Below are 22,509 nucleotides of genomic sequence, written 5' to 3'. Positions count from 1 at the left end.
CTGGTGGGTTCTGGGGGAGACTGTGCAGGGAGGCTGGAGGTTTTTCACAGCGGCTCATGGGGGACAGTGTGTGATGACTCCTGGGATATTAAAGATGCTCATGTGGTGTGCAGACAGCTGCAGTGTGGAGTGGCCCTCAGTAACCAGCAGGTACCAGCCTGGTTTGGTCCTGGTTCTGGACACATATGGCTGGATGAGGTGGAGTGTGAGGGGAATGAGACGTCCCTGTGGAGCTGCTCTTCTCCAGGCTGGGGAAAACATGACTGTCAACACAAGAAGGATGTTGGAGTCATTTGCTCAGGTCAGGATTAGACAATAATTTAATATCAATATGTATCGTGATATGATTTTTTTCAATAAAGGTGATATGCTTTTTAAACACATTTCTGATATTTTGATACACATTAGCAGTATTTCCCATATGGTTTTTGACTTCGTTCAATAAACATGAGCACTGCATGTTTCAAAATCAAAACACGTCGCGGGTGTTTTATATGAATGTATATCTGAAGTGAACCGAGTGTCTTCAGAAAAGATTCGATGGCATTTTTTTTTATCCGATATAAAGAAGTGTTCATAAGCGGAGCTGCTTTGTTCAGAGCCGTTACTGGAGAAACCGATAGTTCTACCGCTCTCAATCAGACAATCACTTTGCATTCAAATCCGTCTCCAGCAACTCACACTTTTCATACTCTTTATACTGCTAAAGCACATCTGTTTCAATCTATAAGAATAATCAGCTTACACTACCAGTTAAATGATTTTGTACAGTAAGATTTTTAATGTTTTTAAAATGTTTTTTTTTGTATAATGTTTTTCTTTCAAATAATTCTTCTGCTTACCAAGCCTCCATTTATTTGATCCAAAGTACAGCAAAAACAGTTAAATTGTGAAATATTTGTACTATTTAAAATAACTCCTTTATTTTAAAATGTAGTTTATTCCTGAGATCAAAGCTGAATTTTTAGCATCATTACTCCAGTCTTCAGTATCATATAATCCAGAAATCATTATAATATGCCGATTTGCTGATTATCAATATTTAAAACAGTTGAGAATTTTTTTTAAAGGATTATTTGATGAAAGGAAAGATCCAAAGATCAGCATTTATCTGAAACAAAAAGCTTTTGTAACATTATACACTATTCCATTCAAAAGCTTTAAGTAAGTATAATTTCTTTCTTTCTTTTTTCTTTTTTGGAAAGAAATTATAGAAATTTTTATTTAGCAAGGATGCTTTAAAGGGGGGGTGAAATGCTCATTTTCACTCAATCTCCTGTTAATCTTGAGTATCTATAGAGTAGTACTGCATCCTTCATATCTCCAAAAAATCTTTAGTTTTATTATATTTATAAGAGAAAAATAGTCTGTGCCGATTCTTTTCGGAAAAACACGAACCGCTGGATGCGTGACGTGTGGGCGGAGTTAAAGAATCACGAGCGCGAGTAAGCTTTTGCGTTGAGAGCGTTTGGAAGTTGTGACATTACCATGAGGAAAAAAAACATCATCCAAAACAAACCATGGCTAACAGTCAGATTCAGCCGTTTATTTATGATCCAGAATCAGATCCCCAGGCTGAAACTGAACGAGAGCAGCAGCAGCAACGACTACAACAGGACGTCTCTATGTGGTGTAGCTGACACTGATAGGTCATTTATGGGTTGTGTATGAGGTATTTGTAATATCAGGGTTTTGCTCCTTTTTGTATTTAAGACTTTACAATTTAAATATAATATTGTATATGTGTGTCAATTGCATGAATTCTGATGTGTTTATTTTGTGGTACTGCTAAGTTTTATTAAATCGAAGGTCATGTGACCCTTCCTGATTAGATTTAACCTGGAAGTGCTGCAAATTGAATGATGAGATTTGAACTTAGATACACCTGTTAGAGCTCTACACCATTCTACTGCTGGTAACCAGGCCACCACGGTAAAAGTGTTCATTTATGTATATTTCTTTATTTGCATTGATGTCCTTCGTATTATGTGTAAAACTATATTTTTTTGTGTTTCTGTTTGTATGTAGTTTTCACGGTGTTCCATATCTATAAATAAAACAAATGGACATTAGTACTTTGGAAACATAGACTGTTTAATGACCAGCGAGTAGTTACATGTGGTATGAAACTTATTTGCTTATGTAACCCCTCTCTCCCGGGTCCTTTCTGACGCCCCTCGCACTTGCTCCGAGCGGGGCTCGAACCCGGGTCTCCTGCATAGGAGGCGGATGCACTAACAAGGAGGCAGAGATATTTTAAGCAGCTTTACTCACCGCCTGCGGTTCCAACACACGATCGTGACCCTTTTTACTCTTGCAGAGACGGCGAAATTGAGCGGGGAGTTCTTTGTCGTGAGTGAGCAGGAGTAAGTATTCTGATTAATTATTTTGTATAGTATTTTAAAATGTAACGCCAGTACGCCATGTTAAGTTAATTGCCTGCGAGCTTCTCCTCCTGTCTGTATGGTAATGCGACAGAGAGTAGAATGGTTATGACGCAATCGTTAGCCTATTTTTTACAAAAACTGTTTATACAGGGCCATAATGTAACATAAAATGTAATGGAGCCCTTTATACATAGTCGTGAATCTTTAGAAATAAATAATGGACAAACGGAGTCTTTAAACGCCTCAGATGTAAAGTTATTCGCTGTCAAAGTGACGCCAAAATGAATGGGAGTCAATGGAAATGCTAACGCAAGTGAAGTTCTGCTAAAAGATGGCAGCCCCCACCCGATTTCAACTTCCGGTCGAGTTCCTTGCCGCCTGCACACAGACCCATACTCGAAAAAAACTTTCCGAAACTTGTGACAAACCGGAAGTTTAATTTTTGAAACTTTGTCCATGTTTAGGATGGGAATCCAACTCTTGTGTAACAGTGTAAAAAACTTAGTATGCATGAAATAGCATTCCACCCCCCCTTTAAATCGATGATAAAGTGATGATAAAGACATTTATAATGTTACAATTTCTATTTAAGATAAATGCTGTTATTCTGAACTTTCTATTCATCAAAAAAATAAACTGACAAATTCTACTGAGCTGTTTTCAACATGATAATTTTTTTTTGAGCAGCAAATCAGAATATAAGAATGATTTCTGAAGGATCGTGTCTGGAGTATTGATGCTAATAATATAGCATTGAAATCACAGGAATAAATTACGTTTATTTAAAATAAATTAAAATATTTCCAAATATAAAACAATTATTTTAAATAGTAAAAAATATTTCAAAATGTTACTGTTCTTGTTGTATTTTGGATCAAATACATGCAGGTTTGGTGAGCAGAAGAGAATTTCTTACTGTTCAAAAACTTTTTTAATGTTTTTTTAATGGTCTTTTTTTCTAAAATATTATATGGTTTTAAATGAGGTGTCATAAACTTGACAAATTCATTTTTCGTAAGTTTGTATGCACAGAGATCTGTTATGGGCATTCTTGGTAGTTTTTATGAGGGTTTTTTAATTGTGTTCATATCGATATCGGAATTATATCATATCAACCGAAATTTAGAAATATATTGTGATATGAACATTGGCCATATCATCCAGCCCTCGCTCAGGTAAACAATAATGTAAATAATAAATTTAATCAAACTTTTAAAGTTTTCCAAACTACTCACTCATCCGCTCCTCAATATAACACTACTGAATCAGCATTAAACACACAGCATGGCCAATGATTCCCAAACTAATCTCTAATCAGTCTGTCCTTTTTAGTGAATTAAAGACATACAGTTTACAATTAACATTAAGACTTAAAATCAATGTAGTTACACAGACTGCATGTTCATATGACAAAGTGTAGCTAAAAATATGCATTGGGCATTTGGTCAATATTAGTAATTTATATATATTAATAACTAAAGTATTTTTTGTTTGTTTAGTGTTGTTTTTATCCATAAAATAATCATTAATGGAACAATTAAGGAAACATATTCATTAGGAGAAATCAGAATCAGAATCGTTAAATTATCTATGATTCCCATCCCTAATTAAAACATTGTCATTCCGTAAGAGTCAAGCTTGATTTTTATCCTTTTCCATCTAGAGTTTAAAGAGATCAGGTTAACTGAGGGCTGTGAAGGGAATCTGGAGGTTTTCTACAATGGATCCTGGGGTAATGTGTGTTACAACCAGATGAACAGAAATACAGCGAGTCTGATCTGTCAAGATCTGAACTGTGGAAGATCTGGCAGTGAACCCAGTTATTCAGAGGGACAGAAGCCTCATAATTGGCTTGATAATCTTAAGTGTCGACGACATGACTCCACTTTATGGCAGTGTCCATCTTCAGCCTGGGGACAGAATGACTGTGATAATGATGAAGTGGCCAAAATTACCTGCTCAGGTAAGATGATATTTAACTGATTCAAGATGGTTTGAAATTGTCATGTTTTGTTTGTTTATATATATATATATATATATATATATTTGGCCTTTAAAAGGGATACTCCACCCTAAACTGAACATTTTGTCATGAATTACTTACCCCCCATCTCACAATTTAAGATATTTTGGATGAAAACCTGGAGGCTTGAGACTATCCCATAGACTGCCAAGTAAATAACAGTGTCAAGGTCCATAAAAGGTATGAAAGTTGTCGTCAGAACACTGCCATCAGACATGCAATCTGGGTTATATGAATCGACAGGAACACTTTTTGTAAGCAAAGAAAACAAAAATAATGTCTTTATTCAATAACTCCTTTGGCAACGCTCTCCTCTGTGTCTCTTCATATCACCGTGCTGCGTATGCTCTTCTGAGTCATCCACACCACAAGGATGCGCTGTTTTCTTCTAAATCAAAGCTAAATACACAAAGAAACAGTGCATCCTTGAATGAAGTTATTTTTGTTTTCTTCACTTACAAAAAGTGTTCCCGTCGCTTCATATAACCCAGATTGCACGTCTGATGGCAGATGGAGTATTCTGATGACGACTTTCATACCTTTTATGGACCTTGACACTGCTGTTTATTTGACAGTCTATGGGACAGCCTCAAGCCTCCAGGTTTTCATCCAAAATATCTTAAATTGTGTTCCCGAAGACGAATGGAGCTTTTACGGGTTTGGAACGACATGGGATTAGTGATTAACGTCAAAATTTTATTTTAAGGTGGAGTATCCCTTTAATTATTTTGTTCTATTTTTCGATTTTTTTTTTTAATCTCAGAGGATCAGATTAGTGAGTCACCTCAGAGTTTTCTGACATGTTCTACCTCACCATCTCCATACAAGAGACAGTGTTCAGGTAAGTTTATTATAATTGTATTATTATTATCACAACTTTAAACTTTGTTGTGAATGTTGTGCTGAAGCTGGTCAGTGCTGATGTGTGTGTTTTAGATCATGTTCCTCTCAGACTGAGTGAAGGGGACGGCCGGTGCTCTGGGAGGCTGGAGGTGTATCATAACGCTGTGTGGGGCTCAGTCTGTGATGATCAGTGGGACATCAGCGATGCTCAGGTGGTCTGCAGGCAGCTGGGTTGTGGAGCAGCACTGAGGGCTGATGGGAATTCAACCTTTGGTGCTGGTGAAGGTGTTGTGTGGATGAATAGAGTCGAGTGCAGAGGGAATGAGATTCACCTGTGGGACTGTCCTCTCTCCCTGAATAACCACACTGACTGCTCCCACAAGAAGCTTGTTAGACTCACCTGTAAAGGTCACAGCAACACTAAGGAATATTATTTGAGTGTTTAGAGTTGAATATATATATATATACAGTCACCTAAAGAATTATTAGGAATACCGGTTCAATTTCTCATTAATGCAATTACCTAATCAACCAATCACATGGCAGTTGCTTCAATGCATTTAGGGTTGTGGTCCTGGTCAAGACAATCTCCTGAACTCCAAACTGAATGTCAGAATGGGAAAGAAAGGTGATTTAAGCAATTTTGAGCGTGGCATGGTTGTTGGTGCCAGTCGGGCCGGTCTGAGTATTTCACAATCTGCTCAGTTACTGGGATTTTCATGCACAACCATTTCTAGGGTTTACAAAGAATGGTGTGAAAAGGGAAAAACATCCAGTATGCGCAGTCCTGTGGGCGAAGATGCCTTGTTGATGCTAAAGGTCAGAGGAGAATGGGCCGACTGATTCAATCTGATAGAAGAGAAACTTTGACTGAAATAACCACTCGTTACAACCAAGGTATGCAGCAAAGCATTTGTGAAGCCACAACACGCACAACCTTGAGGCAGATGGGCTACAACAGCAGACGACCCAACCGGGTACCACTCATCTCCACTACAAATAGGAAAAAGAGGCTACAATTTGCACGAGCTCACCAAAATTGGACAGTTGAAGACTGGAAAAATGTTGCCTGGTCTGATGAGTCTGGATTTCTGTTGAGACATTCAGATGGTAGAGTCAGAATTTGGCGTAAACAGAATGAGAACATGGATCCATCATGCCTTGTTACCACTGTGCAGGCTGGTGGTGGTGGTGTAATGGTGTGGGGGATGTTTTCTTGGCACACTTTAGGCCCCTTAGTGCCAACTGGGCATCGTTTAAATGCCACGGCCTACCTAAGCATTGTTTCTGACCATGTCCATCCCTTCATGACCATCCATCCTCTGATGGCTACTTCCAGCAGGATAATGCTCCATGTCACAAAGCTCGAATCATTTCAAATTGGTTTCTTGAACATGACAATGAGTTCAAGCCAATGGAGCATCTTTATATATCTTAATATGGGCCAACATTTCTAAAGAATGCTTTCAGTACATTGTTGAATGAATGCCACGTAGAATTAAGGCAGTTCTGAAGGTGAAAGGGGGTCAAACACAGTATTAGTATGGTGTTCCTAATAATCTAATAATAGGTGAGTGTGTGTGTAATATATATATATTAAATGCATTATTTTTAATGTTTGTATCTGCCTGTTTTTATAATGACAGATTTGCCAGTGTTCAGTACTACTGGCGCATCAAGATTACTCTTTCCTCCACAAACTCCTTCAGCAGCGTCTCCCCCAGTGCTTGTGATTGTTCTGGGAGTTGTGCTCTTACTGCTATTAGTACCACTGCTTATACTGATTCAACGAAAGAGAGTGATGAGGAGAGGTAGGAGAGATCCAGAGACTGTCATATTGTGTCTTATTCAGTGTGTGATCAGTCATGTGTTGTGAACTGACAGCAGGTTTGTCTGTCTGCACTCACAGCTCTCTCTAAGAGGAGACACAGGACGATGTCTGAGGCAGTTTATGAGGAGATTCAACACAGACACAACCACTTCACTCAGAGGGGTGAGGCATCATGAAAGGATGTTAAAAGAATAAATCCTTGGCAAGTAAAGGCCATCAACACCCAAGTAAACAAAAATTTGGGACTCTAGTCAAATGATATTAAATGATGGGAGACTTCAGTGATACAGATCTGAGTCTGTATAAAGCTTCAAGTAATTTTAGTCAAAATTCTAAGAATGACGTAATTTTAATCTTATTCCAAGATTTGAGAATAAGAGTGATTCAGAAAGGTTAAGACTGGGTCTCAGCTCCTAAGTTATTTAAGAGAGCTAAAGAGGTCTCCTAACCTAGTTATGAGTAATGGCAGCAAAGAGGAGACCCACACTTTCCAGTGAAGATATGACATATTGGAGTTATATGATAATTTGGCTTTGATAAAACAATACAAACCTGATTGTCAAGATTAAAAAGTTGTATTATTATTATTAATTATATTAAGAAATTTAATAACCTCTTCCACTCAACAAGTCAATGCTCTAACTGCAGAAATGTAATTACATTTTTTTGGCTGGAAATGTGGAAAAATGCAGCAGTGCACCGTTGATGACACAGTAAGCAGACACAACAGTGTCTAAAAGTGTGGATAATTTTTTTTTATGACCCCAAATTTCACTTAAACCATCAAAATACAAAAGATAAAAAAAAATAAAAAATAAAATAACACTGACCAGTGTTGCCAACTGCTTTCAACTTAAAAAAGGAGCTAAAACTGGTCACTTAATGTTGCTAGATGACCTCATAAAGGTGATTTCACTTATCTATATTTCTATTTATGTACTGTAGATCAGTGAACTTGCCTTTATGTCATGGGAGAGTCACAGAATGTATATAAGGTTTGTCCAATAAATTGATTTTGTTGCTAGGCTTTTAAAAAAAAGTCTCTAAAGGGGTGAGGAAGTCATTAACAAAATCACTAAATCGGCAACACTGACACACTGACTACAACATACGTTATTTTCATTTCATTGGTCCTCGTTTTTGCATGTGATCATAATTTTTTTGTATGGCAGTATGGCTAAAAATTATGACTGCACAATTTGGCATGTTTCAATAAACAAATAAAACAACTGACTCTAAGCAACTATACAATAGGTTTACAAAATCTTGCACGTTTTTTTATTTTATTTTTTTAAATCAAGGGTGAAGATGTCAAATTTCCTAGGTCGGACAGAACTTTGCCCACTACTACTACTACTAATAATAATTCATTACATTTATATAGCCCTTTTCTGGACACTCAAAGCGCTTTACATAGTCAGGTGGTATCTCCTCATCCACCACCAGTGTGCAGCATCCACCTGGATGATGCGACGGCAGCCATATTGTGCCAAAACGCCCACCGCACACCAGCTTACTGGTGGAGAGGAGACAGAGTGATGAAGCCAATCAGTGGATATGGGGATTGTTAGGAGGCCATGATGGTCAGAGGCCAATGGGCGAATTTAGGGGATTTTTAATGACCACAGAGAGTCAGGACCTCGGTTTAACGTCTCATCCGAAGGATGGTGCTCGTTGACAGTATAGTGTCCCCATCACTACACTGGGGCACTAGGACCCACACAGACCACAGGGTGAGCACCCCCTGCTGGCCTCACTAGCACCTCTTCCAACAGCAACCTAGTTTTCACAGGAGGTCTCCCATTCAGGTACTGACCAGGCTCAGCCCTGCTTAGCTTCACTGGGCAACCGGTCTTGGGCTCCAGGGTGATATGGCTGAAGGCAAATGTCAGTTCATTGACTTTCCAACTGATCATCAAACCATGCTGAAAAAACAAGCTACTTTCATGAAGATTGTGGGCTTTTCTGGAGTTGTTGGAGATGTTAATGGTACTCCTGTTCACATCATTGCTCCAACTGTAAGCGAGGAGACATACCAATAGAACACAATTTCAAAGAATCAGTAACAATTTATGATAAATTTGCAAAATGCAAAGCGTAAATTTAAATATTAAAATATTTCAATGTCTTAATTAAATGATTTTATTGTAGTTACATTAAATAATTGGTTTTGTGCTGCTGTGACTTCACATGAGTATGGTCACTATTGACTGATTCAGAGGTCGATGGCAGCCATTTTTGGCTGACATCATTGCAGTCCTTAGTTTGCAACACTAAATAAGTGTCATCTCAGTCAACAGTTAAGAATAAGTTTTAGACTTTTCTAAAAGTTGTTTTTAGCTTCTTTATAAAAGTATCTTACTCTTAGAAAAGTCCTACTTGTAACTAAGAATTTTTTAAGACTTAAGTCTAAGCTTCAGACTATTAAGAGCATTTCTGAGAGGTTTTATACATACAGGCCGTGAGCCACTGTGGAATTAAAGCTTTTTCTATCATTCACATCTATCTAATCAGTTTTAATCATATAAAAAAGTAAGATTTCAATCTTACTCTAGTTCAGTCTCTGAACTGAGAATGTCAGATGGGTGCAGCAGTTTATATTTCTGTGTTTGTGTAATCAGATGCATCTGTAGATGACAGTCTATCAGACTCCAAACCACAAAACTGCATGTTTATTTGTGTGTCAGCGAGAAGTTTCTTCCCGTGTGAACTTTTCGAGAGCGATAAGCGGTTTCATATTAGGTGCATTTGTAGAGCTGGAAGAGATAAAGAACTAACTTAGTTCCCCAAACACAATTTATTTTCAAATAAGTTAATTAAAATATGATATGAATGATTGCATCAGCTCTTTGAGTCAATGCAGATAATTGAAAACTTCTGACTGTTCAACAGTTGCTATAAAAAGAGGCCAGCCACACAAAGTGAAGAATAGTTTAAAGTGCACTGACAGATGCTGACCAGCACAACAGGCACACTTGTCAGGTTTTGTTGGATCATTGTGTCTCCCTGTCAGTGTCTGTTGCCATTACTCTTCATTTGTTTCCATGAACTAAATATGTTCATTCTGCATTTTTCATGTTGTGAAAAATCTAAGCTGTATGGTGATTTCCTTTAGAAAACTCTGATGATTGTAATCATCTGTGGTTGCAGTGTGAATTAACCCTAAAATTCAGTGAGCTGAATAAACAAGTTGTTCACACAGAATGAATGTAAGCTTTTAAAAAAGCAAGGCACAGTGCAGTAAAATAAAAAAGAGCTCATGGTCTAAAAAAAAAGTTAACTTGACATTGGCAAAAAGCCCACTTATAAAAGATCAAATCCAGATTTTGGCTGTACCTTCGAAGTGAGTGAAAGTCAAACTGAGAGTTATATTATATAATTATTATTATTATTACTGCACTACCATTAATGAATCATCATGGCTTCATCAGGTTTAATCTAATAGTCTATGACATGACAAGCTATATTACAAATTACAATGTGAAGTTTTGTTTTACATGTGTATCAGAGGAAGATCAGGAGGAGGAGGATGATGTGAAGAACACAATGAAGATGAGAGAAACCTAGGTAGGTTATTGTCACCTTATACTTTATAACTATGCTTATAATGTTTACATTTCTAATTAAAACTAAATGTAAATGAAATTATTACTATGAAATATGTGAATTTGCTATTGTTTTTTAACAACAGACTATGCTGGTATTGGGGAGTAGTCAAACAAAGAAGGAAGGGCCCTATGACTCAATGACCACACCAACTATTTCTGTTCATGATATCATATTACAGATACTGGAGCTACTGGGACTTTCTTATATTGCTACAAATGCATCAATGTGTTTTTATGTTATTAAATTTTTTTATGCTTTGCAAAATTCGGTAACATCGAATGTTAGTATTTGTGCATTTCAGTATTTAGCTTATAATTTTTGTACTGATATTAATGCTTTTTACCTAATGAACAAATAAGAAAATTATATTATTCATTAAGTCTATTTACCGTGTTTTTAAAGAGCAGTTAAAGCAAAACTAGTCTGTAGAGATTTATTGCACACTACATGTAAAATGATTTATTGTAAAGTGATTTAAAAAAACATTTACACTGATCACACATTTATACACCTGTCCCAACTTCAGAGTTTACTGTGTGATCGTGCACTTCAGCTTTAAAATGTTTTAAATGACTTCAAACCGTTTTAAGTCTTGTTTTGTGGCTGATTATTTGCTTTGAGCTTGAATCTTTTGCAGAAATAGCTTCATCTGCAGTTTAAGGTTGGGCTGATCCTTCTTGTTTTTTCTTTTCAGACACGGTTATGTGCCTTTTTTATTATTTCTTCAGAGCCTCCACCTGCTGAGCTGAGGGCTGAGGGTTTTCCTTACAATGACATTACACAGGGGATATATTAAGAAATACGAAATCATTTCTCACACACACACACACACACACGTTTGTTTCGCTGTATTAGTCAGGACATCTCATAAACTTAAATTGTTTTGATGACAGTTGAAAAATATTTTCTAATGCATAACCCGACCCTCTTACCCCTAACAATAACCATCACAGAAACTACTCACTACTCCAATACTGAAGCCTTATCTTGCAGAAAGGGTGTGGGAAACAGCCTATATAAGCAGCGCAGAGTGGCATTTAATCAGAATATATCTCCTTCATTATAATCAGACATGTTCACAAGTCTCTGAGGTCCAAGTCAAATCTCAAGTCTTTGTTCTATTTATTATGTCCTGCTAATTTATGATTCTTTTAATATTCGTTTGGTTGGAGATTGTCCTTCCCTGCAGTACCGAGTCATTCAAAGCTGCACACAACATTACATGTCACTACTGACAGAGATAGCGCTCTTTTTTTCTTATTTTATTTAGATGTTAATATCTTAATAACAAACTTTTTCTGTATAATGAACTGTTTATATATTTTGTCTTTTTTAATGCCCTACTAATATACTATATGCATTCATACAGTATATGTAAACTGATGTGTTCTTGACAAGCATTGCTAAAACATACTTTTGAATAATAATACTTTTGAGTCTTTAAAAATGTAGCCTACAGTTGATTTAATAGGCTTACTAACATGAACTCAAAGCATGAAGTAATTTGTTATCTGCACTAGTATATCTATATCTGCAATTGCTGAGCTTTGTTTTTGTAAATGAACTGGAAAGTTTCCTGTCCCAATCAGTTTCCTTTATGAACATTTTGATGAGTGACCTCATAAACAGTTTTAAATGAAATAGAAGAGTCCTAAATGACTGTGAAGAGTTGTGAGTAGAGATGCTCAAACATCACCTGAAAGTCTCTGCATGAAATAAATTATCCATCCGCCAACCCACACCTATTTTTCTCTGATTTTGATATCCGTCCCAAACCTGAGAGAGGCACTGCATAGAGGACAGAAACCTCATCTGAGCCTTAAGGGGGTAACAGTAACAATAACATAAGAGGCGCCACTAGATATAAAGCTCTAATAGGGCACATGTCCCTCATTGCTCATAGGCCTATCACTTTTCTTTCTTGCATGCAATAAGTTTACAACATTTAATTGTACAAACTTGTGTAACCCACTGATTCAATTTAGATTTGTAGCCAAAATGTAGCTGTGGATTAAATAAATGATTTTTTTTTCTCTTGTGGTGACACAAGGACAAGACTCTTGTCGGCTGCTCTTTATAATAAGAGCTTTGCTGCCATCTGCTGGACACATATACAAATGTATTTGATATGATGGCAAATTAATATCTTTGGTATTTACCCATACTCTGTCTTACTGCTCCCTCAGGACCCTTAAAGCATGAATTAAAATAAATAAAACAACAACAATAAAACAAAAAAATAAACAAGTTGCATTTACATATCAATGTTCATTAAAAACCTTTAAGATAATGATGATGATGATGATAATAATAATAATAAATACTTAATACATATAAATGTTGAATATATATATATATGTATATAAAACTAAATATGTTTTGCTTGTACAATAATCTCATATCTAATTTATTCAACAGCTGAAAGTGTCTGATTATAGTGGAGATAATGAGATAAACTTAGCAGCATTGGGCTGATCATGTGATCTCAACTTGGCTGCCAGCACGCACATATAGTGGGCCTTTCAAAGTAAATAAACTACATATGGTTCACACAATCAGCAAAGTCACATTTTTGATTGCACTTTGGAGATTATGTCGGTTACTGTAGCTGTCTCAGTTATATCATTTTTTTGTGGGTTGCAGCCGTGGCTGAAGTGTTACAAACATCACAGCTTAGCAAAATATGTCAGTCTTTAACAACATGTTGCAGTTGTGTGTTTTTGAGTTCTTACCTGGCCAGATGTAACATTAGCTCCAGTATAAGCTGCACTCATAAAAATTCAAGTTTGCTCCCTATCAAATTTATCAAATACTATTAATCTGTGCTTACTGTGTTGAACAAGGTGATGTTAGATAAAGACAGAGCATATTAGATATTATTAATAATTTACTATGATATACTGTGTGATTGACATCATAAGAGACATCCACACCTCTGCTCAGCCTCCTTTGTCTACACTTCTCTCTCATTCTTCATGTCCGATTTGTTGCCAAGGATCATGACAGGTATAGGGTCGCCTACGGCCTCCGGTATGCTGATCAGCCAGGGGCGGACTGATCTGAAACTGTCCTCCATTGTGATATCATAGATGACCACCACACCATATGCCTTACAGAAAAACTGCTTGGTAATGCTGCGATACCTGCAGGGCACAGTAACATTGCTTTTTATTAATGCTGGATTTTTATCATCAGTGACAAGTGAGATTATGTTTTGATTACTCTAGACAACAAGCTTTTCAGAGATGCTTAAAAAGATAAGAGTACAGACTGTGGAACAAAAATAAAGAAATCAGACTCAAGCTAAATGTAAGCAATGGAAAGGGAGCTGTAGAGTACAGGAATGCAATAAGTTATATTACTGTTTGAGATTCAGCAGATCAACAGCCTTGAGCAAACCATCAGTTTCTTAGTTGTAACACTCCCTTCTTTATAAGGGGTGGGGATTATTAATGGATCAAACAATGAGACTAAGTTTGATACTTGCATGTTTTGCCCATTTGATTAAAACTGTCCTGATGCAGTTTGTTGAGGCTCCAGTTATTCTTGATGTTGTCTTGATGAGAGAGAACCAGCTGAAATCTGAGGATCTTTGCTGAATGGAAAGACAAGGCCACAGCCTGGCACAAACTTAGGGGTCCTTAGAAGACTTCTCAGCTTCCTTATCTTCTAAAAATAAAATAACTGGCCTGATCTGGTGATCATGATCTTATAGTGTGAGGAGATGAGGAATGTACCTTTGGAGGGAAATTTTATGATCCTTTATGGTCTCTAGCATTGTATTTTGCATTTGAAACTGGATTGGGTGATCAAGAGAAGATTCTGGTAATGTGGCAGAATTAGCAAAGTGTAATGTGAATTATCATATAGGAAACCTAATTTGGAGCTCATAGATAAGCATGGCATTTGTGCGATCATGGTTAAGTAATAATTAAACATTCATTCAATTTTACATATATAGGCAAGGATGTATGATTTCATATTTCTCAAGTGAATAGTAGATAGAAATATGTTAATTCAGAGAAAGGTTTGTCTATGAATTTATGTGGTGGAAAGGTCCCTTTTACAGGCTTGTGTCTGTCTTTCACAGGGTCTGTTTCATTGCACATAGCATCTTTCCACATACTTTTGAGCAATAAAACAGTCTGTGCAGGCTTCAAAATGCCCCAGTGTTTACAGACTGTATCATAATCTGGCAGGCTGGGACTGCTTCACATGTAACTACTTCAACTATGATCAAAAGTGTACATTCCTGCACGGGATCCACACCTGAGCTCATCATCTTGGTGACTCGCAAATGCCTGTGCTGGCCCTGCGGAGGGGCACAGCCTTTTACAACAGCAGCCTTGTGCATTGGTTGCTCATGCAGCATTCAGTGGCTGGATAGACACAGAGAATAACTGATGACCTGCCTGGATCTGCCTGGTGATCGGAGCAGTTCACCTGTCTCTTAAGTGTTTCTACATTTAGGTCCATCACAAGCATGTTCTCGTTTGCATGGACAAAATGGGAGCTGTGGAGTGGTTCCCATTCTTGCCCTCTTCTCACACTCAGATGAGCCTGTAGACGTGGGCAGACCAGCACCTTCTGTCTGTTCAGCTGTCGGTCATTCAGAGGTGAGCACTCTGTGTACTAGACATCTCTACGTCCCTGTCAACTGCCTGTTTCCAGTAGTTTTGTCTTTGTTAAAAGAGTGTTTGGATGATGGTTGTACGCCCTCCATGCACAAGTGTGTGTATCTGTGATATCAGCATTCATTCTGACATCGATAGGTTGTTGTGGAGAGAAATGTGATTAGATTTCTCTGTGGCACGAGGCTGCTGAACCTCCCCTGCCTGTCAGCTACCCCCACTGGGACCTCGCTTCAGTGTATATAAACGTAAACAATGTCTCGTTCCCTTTTCAGGGAACAGAGGTTATGTCAGTAACCAAAGTGAAAATAAATGAATAAATAAACCTGGAAATAAATACATGTGGAATAAATAAATCTAAAAAATAAATAAATGCATAAATAAATGTAAAATAAATTAATTCATAAATACATAGATTAATTAAATATACAAAAAAATGAGAGAATAAGTAAATAAAAAGTTGAGTAAAAATAAATTGAAAAAAAAACAGTATACATAAAGGAAAAAAGTAACACATATAAATTCCTGGTTAAGTTTTATTACACACAAATTATATTTCTTTTTTATCAGGTAAACTATTTATTTATTTGTTTTCCCTGTTATTTTATTTATTTATTTATTTATCTATTTTTTTGTTTAGCTATTTTTAATTTCTGAATTTCTTGGTCCTCCATTGAACGCTTGTCTGCTTCTCTTTTCAATAAGAAATCTTTTGCTTCCCCCTACTGGATGAACTATGAATTGCAGTATGAAACACCCTTCTACAACTACAAATGTCTTTTATTTAATGGCAAATTAATATAACTGGAATAGAAACCAATTTCTATTTACAGATTTACTGAATAGCCCTCTATTTTATATTTTCTATATTTATAATAACTATATTTTTTCTTTGTGAAGTAAAGTTTTAGTAAGTGTCTGAAGTGAGCAGTCAGTCATCAGTGCTTGTGTCTGCTGTGTTCAGGTTCAGGTTTTGATGCTGAATATAAGCTGCAGTGTTTCTCTATCAATCTGCTTTAAGTTTATTGTGACTTTATCTCCACACTGACTTCTGACTGACACGACTCTGTCCTCAGTGAAGTGTCTCTCACGCTGGAGGAGGAGTCCCACTCATCAGCGCTCACACTTTATTGATATATATGGAGAAAATAAAAATGCAGCTTTCTGATTTGTCACTGATTGTGTTTGATGATTTCCTCTGTTGTGTCTAATAAGGTAACAGTGAGTGTCATTGGCAGCTGTGAGTCTCTCTCTCTCTCTTTAGGGGGCTGACAGGAGCCAGTTTCTTCAGTGTGTTTGAGGGAGGATACAATAAACTTTGGTGCTGAATTAATTAATTTTTCTGGGCAGACAAAGGAATGGAAAGCTGTCTGACACTTATTTTATTGTCTTCACTGGTTACACTCATCACTGCTAGTAAGTACACTCACCAACAGATGAAATTCAAATTATATTTGTAAACATTCTATATTGTATTGATTTACATGTGATTATGCAATTACATGTTATTGTTATAACTTCTATATGGTTAATATTTTATTGTTGTATGCTTATTTTATGATGTATCCCTCATGTACAGACAGTGTGAATGTGAGGCTGGTGAATGGTGACAGTCGCTGTGCTGGTCGAGTGGAGGTTCTTCATGATGGTCAGTGGGGAACAGTGTGTGATGATAGCTGGGATATGACTGATGCTGCAGTGGTGTGTAGAGAGATGAGCTGTGGAGAGGCTTTACAAGCACCAGGATATTCTTCCTTTGGACCTGGATCAGGAAAAATCTGGATGGATGGAGTGCGGTGTGAAGGATCAGAGTCTACACTGAAGGACTGTAGATCAAGAGGATGGGGTAAACATGATAGCGGCTGTGCCGATCATAATTATGATGCTGGAGTCAGATGCTCAGGTAAGTGATTTCATGCAGCTCATTGTTTAATCACTTCTCAACCTTTCTTCTCTTAACACAACATATGCAATATACAATAATTTTATACAGTTTGTTTCTGAGCTAGTTATAAACATTGAATTTAGGGTTAGGGTTAATTGTGAAGCTGTGATGCTGAAATGCTTATGCTTATTTTATGATGTATCCCTCATGTACAGACAGTGTGAATGTGAGGCTGGTGAATGGTGACAGTCGCTGTGCTGGTCGAGTGGAGGTTCTTCATGATGGTCAGTGGGGAACAGTGTGTGATGATAGCTGGGATATGACTGATGCTGCAGTGGTGTGTAGAGAGATGAGCTGTGGAGAGGCTTTACAAGCACCAGGATATGGAGAGGCTTTACAAGCACCAGGATATTGCCGGCAGCCATATCACCCTGGAGCCCAAGACCGGTTGCCCACTGAAGCTAAGCAGGGCTGAGCCTGGTCAGTACCTGGATGGGAGACCTCCTGAGAAAACTAGGTTGCTGCTGGAAGAGGTGCTAGTGAGGCCAGCAGGGGGTGCTCACCCTGTGGTCTGTGTGGGTCCTAGCGCCCCAGTGTAGTGATGGGGACACTATACTGTCAACAAGCACCGTCCTTCGGATGAGACGTTAAACCGAGGTCCTGACTCTCTGTGGTCATTAAAAATCCCAGGATGTCTTTCGTAAAGAGTAGAGGTGTGACCTCGGCATCCTGGCTAAATTCGCCCATTGGCCTCTGACCATCATGGCCTCCTAACAATCCCCATATCCGCTGATTGGCTTCATCACTCTGTCTCCTCTCCATCAGTAAGCTGGTGTGTGGTGGGCGTTCTGGCGCACTATGGCTGCCGTCGCATCATCCAGGTGGATGCTGCACACTGGTGGTGGATGAGGAGATACCCCTTGACTATGTAAGCGCTTTGAGTCTCTAGAAAAAAGCGCTATATAAATGTAAAGAATTATTATTATTATTATTATGAAATGACCCAGGTTTTTATTTACAATATTCAATCGAAGGATAGACTTAATCACTCACAGTTGTTGTTTGTTTGTAACATTCACAGTAAGACAGCTTCACTCACCATGACTCTAATTTAATTGGTTTTATTTATTATGCAAATATGTAGAAACCATAAACTATGGACGATTTACAAGACTTGCTGATGGACCTCACCTGTGCTCCGGGAGGTTAGAGGTGCTTTATGGGAACACATGGTACGCAGTGTGTGACGCTGCCTTTGACCAGCAGGATGCAGAGGTTGTGTGTAGAGAGCTGGACTGTGGGGCTCCTGTACAGGTGCTGGGAGCAGCTGCTTTTGGCAAAGGAGACACTCAGATGTGGACACAAGAGATTCAGTGCAGAGGAAATGAATCAACCATTCGATTGTGTCCAACTTCAAATTACACAGAGTGCTCTCAAGACAACAACGTGGGACTGATATGTTCTGGTAAAATGTCACTGTTTATCCTGTCAGTTAATAAATCGAATACAACATTTTAATCGCTAAACATACTAAAATCCAATTGTTCAACATTTCTAATGAGCATGTTATGCATTATGAATGGTAATACAACAACAGCAATAAAAATAAACAGTTAGTTCTTCCCTCTAAACTATCCTATTATGTCTTGTTTAAATATGTTTTAATTTCCTGCAGGTTACACTGATCTCAGACTGGTCAATGGTCCTGACATCTGTTCTGGTCGAGTTGAACGTCAGTACTTCAGTAAATGGGGCACAGTGTGTGATGCATGCTGGGATATGAGAGCTGCCAGTGTCCTCTGTAGACAGCTGAATTGTGGGATTGCTGTGTCTGTTGTGGGATCAGACTGGTTTGGAGAGGGAAGTAGTGAAATCTGGGCTGATGTGTTTGATTGTGACGGGAATGAAACAAAACTCTCAGAATGTTCCATCTCTTCATGGAGTCGAGCTGAATGTTCTCATAGTCGAGATGTTGGAGTCATCTGCTCTAGTGAGTCTATATTACTGTAGCCTTTACTGACATTATGCTACTGGAAGACTTAATCTTATACAAAATGCTGTATATATTCTCTATACATTTCAGATTGAAGATTAATGCTTGTGTCATTTAAGTTTTGAATTTACTTATATAAATGTAATGTTGATATAAAACAAATTTATTATGTAAGTGTTCCTCTGTGGTCTTTAACACATTTGCAGTATTTTAGTGAAATGTCAGATCTTTCACTCAGATTCCTCTCTGGCTCTTCATGACGGTCTGGTGCGGTTGTCTGGAGAGAGACAGTGTGAGGGGGAGGTGGAAGTTTTCATCCATCAGGTCTGGAGGAGAGTTCTGCTGGACTCCTGGAGTCTCTCTGAATCCTCTGTGGTCTGCAGACAGCTGGGCTGTGGCTCTGTGCTGAACTTCTACAGCTCCTCTTCATCCAGTCCTGAACACAGTCATGAGTGTGTGACGGGCTTCCAGTGCTCTGGGAGTGAAGCTCATCTGGGGAACTGCAGCTCTCCACGAACTCTCAGCTGCAGCTCCACACAACAGCTGTCAATCACCTGCATCGGTGAGAAGAACAACATCTGGACAGATTCTTCAGTTGTTTGTGTTCAATAAAGTGTTTTTCTGTCTCTGAATATCAGGTCGGGGGTCCATCAGGCTGGTGGGTTCTGGGGGAGACTGTGCAGGGAGGTTGGAGGTTTTTCACAACGGCTCATGGGGGACAGTGTGTGATGACTCCTGGGATATTAAAGATGCTCATGTGGTGTGCAGACAGCTGCAGTGTGGAGTGGCCCTCAGTAATCAGCCGGTACCAGCCTGGTTTGGTCCTGGTTCTGGACCCATATGGCTGGATGAGGTGGAGTGTGAGGGGAATGAGACGTCCCTGTGGAGCTGCTCTTCTCCAGGCTGGGGAAAACATGACTGTCAACACAAGAAAGATGTAGGAGTCGTGTGCTCAGGTAAACGGTACACTAGAGGAAATGCTCTCCAGAAATGTAATTTTTCCCCCAACAAAAGCCTAATGCATGTTGCAAATGCTGATAACATACGTTGCGAGGGTTAAATGTCAGTAACAGTATTACGATAACTAAGAGGAAATGTTCTCCGTTAATGTATTTTTAAGGCTAATGCATGTTGCAAATGCTGATAGCATATCATGTCATTAACATTAGGATACCATAATATTTTAGATGAATCAGCATGAATCAGCCTTGAATTAACCAGTTGTAACGATAAAAACTTCCTATTCATCGGGAAAAAGGAGGCTGGAACCGGCGCACAATCAAAACATTTTAATAATTAAAAAATAAACACAAAACAGCACACAAGCCCCTCACGGACGACTTGTGCGGTCAAAATAAAAAGCAAACATAAAATAATGTCCCAGGCCTAGTCCTCTCTCGTCCTTCACGGTCGTCGCTCCAGTTTTATATCCTTCCATCTCCTACGTGGGACTCGATACTGGCGGTGGGGCGCAGGTGTAGCTCATCTCCAATCACTACACCTGGCCTCACTCCTCGTTCCCACGCCTCTCGGCCCCGCCCCACTCGCCACACCAGTTATTTGGTTATTTATTTCAAAATACGCACTACCTGAATTGCAGTTATTTTAATGCACATACCTTTCCATCTAGAGTTTAAAGAGATCAGGTTAACTGAGGGCTGTGAAGGGAATGTGGAGGTTTTCTACAATGGATCCTGGGGTAATGTGTGCTGGAACCAGATGGACAGAGACACAGCGAGTCTGATCTGTCAAGAGCTGAACTGTGGAAGATCTGGCAATGAACCCAGTTATTCAGAGGGACTGAAGCCTCGTAACTGGCTTGATAATCTTAAATGTCGACGACATGACTCCACTTTATGGCAGTGTCCATCTTCAGCCTGGGGAAAGTATGACTGTGATAATGAAGTGGCCAAAATCACCTGCTCAAGTAAGATGATATTTAACTGCTTTAAGTTGGTTTGAAATTGTCGTTTTTTGTTTGTTTAAATATGATAATTTTTGCCTTACAATTATTTTGTTCTCAGAGGATCAGATTAGTGAGTCACCTCAGAGTTTTCTGACATGTTCTACCTCACCATCTTCATACAAAAGACAGTGTTCAAGTAAGGTTATTATAATTGTATTATTATTTTAACCACTTTTAACAACTTTGTTGTAAATGTTGTGCTGAAGCTGTTCTGTTCTGGTTGATGTGTGTGTGTTTTAGATCATGTTCCTCTCAGACTGAGTGGAGGGGACGGCCGGTGCTCTGGGAGGCTGGAGGTGTATCATAACGCTGTGTGGGGCTCAGTCTGTGATGATCAGTGGGACATCAGCGATGCTCAGGCGGTCTGCAGGCAGCTGGGTTGTGGAGCAGCACTGAGGGCTGATGGGAATTCAACCTTTGGTGCTGGTGAAGGTGTTGTGTGGATGAACAAAGATGAGTGCAGTGGGAATGAGATTCATCTTTGGGACTGTCCCTTTTCCCAGAATAACCACACTGACTGCTCCCACAAGAAGCTTGTTAGACTCAACTGTGAAGGTCACAGCAAGATTGTTTGATATTATTAGTGCTAATAATAGTTGAGTATTTAATCAGTCATTTGCATGATTATTATTGTGTTTTTGTCAGATGTGTCAGTGTCCACTACTCCTGCCACAACATCATCAGGTTCTCCTCCAGTTTCTCCTTCAGTGCGCTCCACATCAGTCTCTCCTCCACAAACTCCTCCACCAGTGTCTCTCCCAGTGCTTGTGATTGTTCTGGGAGTTGTGCTCTTACTGCTCTTAGTGCCACTGCTTATACTGATTCAGCAGAACAGAGTGATGAGGAGAGGTAGGAGAGATCCAGAGACTGTCATATTGTGTCTTATTCAGTGTGTGATCAGTCATGTGTTGTGAACTGACAGCAGGTTTGTCTGTCTACACTCACAGCTCTCTCTAAGAGGAGACACAGGACGATGTCTGAGACCGTTTATGAGGAGATTCAGCACAGACACAATCACTTCACTCAGAGGGGTGAGACATGAGCCCCTCAATCTCATTTAATACCATTAATAAGAGTCTTTCAGACAGTTGATGTTCATCTATTATTAGTCCTGTTAAACCTCCTGCTTCAAACCACAGAATTCCTGACAGAAAACCACAGAGCTGCAGGTGCATGTTTGTGTGTGTGTGTGTGTGTGTGTGTGTGTGTGAAAGACAGAGAGAGAGAGAGAGGGGGGGGGTTTGTGTGTGTGTGTGTGTGTGTGTGTTTGTGTCAGTCAGCTTCTCTTCCTGTGTGTATTTTTAGAGGGTCATAAACAGGGACTTATATGTTTGTACATGT

General features: G+C 38.7%; 1 protein-coding gene across 1 annotated transcript; it reads left to right on the top strand.

The window, feature by feature from the left end:
- Positions 1-21,449, top strand: LOC113073030 (scavenger receptor cysteine-rich type 1 protein M130-like; the record flags this gene model as incomplete). The annotated part of the gene is made up of 14 exons (XM_026245902.1): positions 1-301; positions 4,051-4,350; positions 5,174-5,251; positions 5,347-5,387; positions 8,950-9,102; positions 15,600-15,613; positions 16,908-16,972; positions 17,425-17,493; positions 18,885-18,967; positions 19,590-19,764; positions 19,841-20,158; positions 20,833-21,129; positions 21,227-21,304; positions 21,409-21,449. Coding segments are annotated over 14 exons (2,013 nt in total), but the record flags the coding sequence as incomplete, so codon positions are not given.
- Between the last annotated feature and the right edge of the window lie 1,060 nt (positions 21,450-22,509).

Source organism: Carassius auratus, unplaced genomic scaffold, assembly GCF_003368295.1.
Source record: "Carassius auratus strain Wakin unplaced genomic scaffold, ASM336829v1 scaf_tig00011242, whole genome shotgun sequence".
In the NCBI taxonomy this organism is placed as follows: Eukaryota; Metazoa; Chordata; class Actinopteri; order Cypriniformes; family Cyprinidae; genus Carassius; species Carassius auratus.
This window is presented reverse-complemented; position numbering and strand designations above follow the sequence as displayed.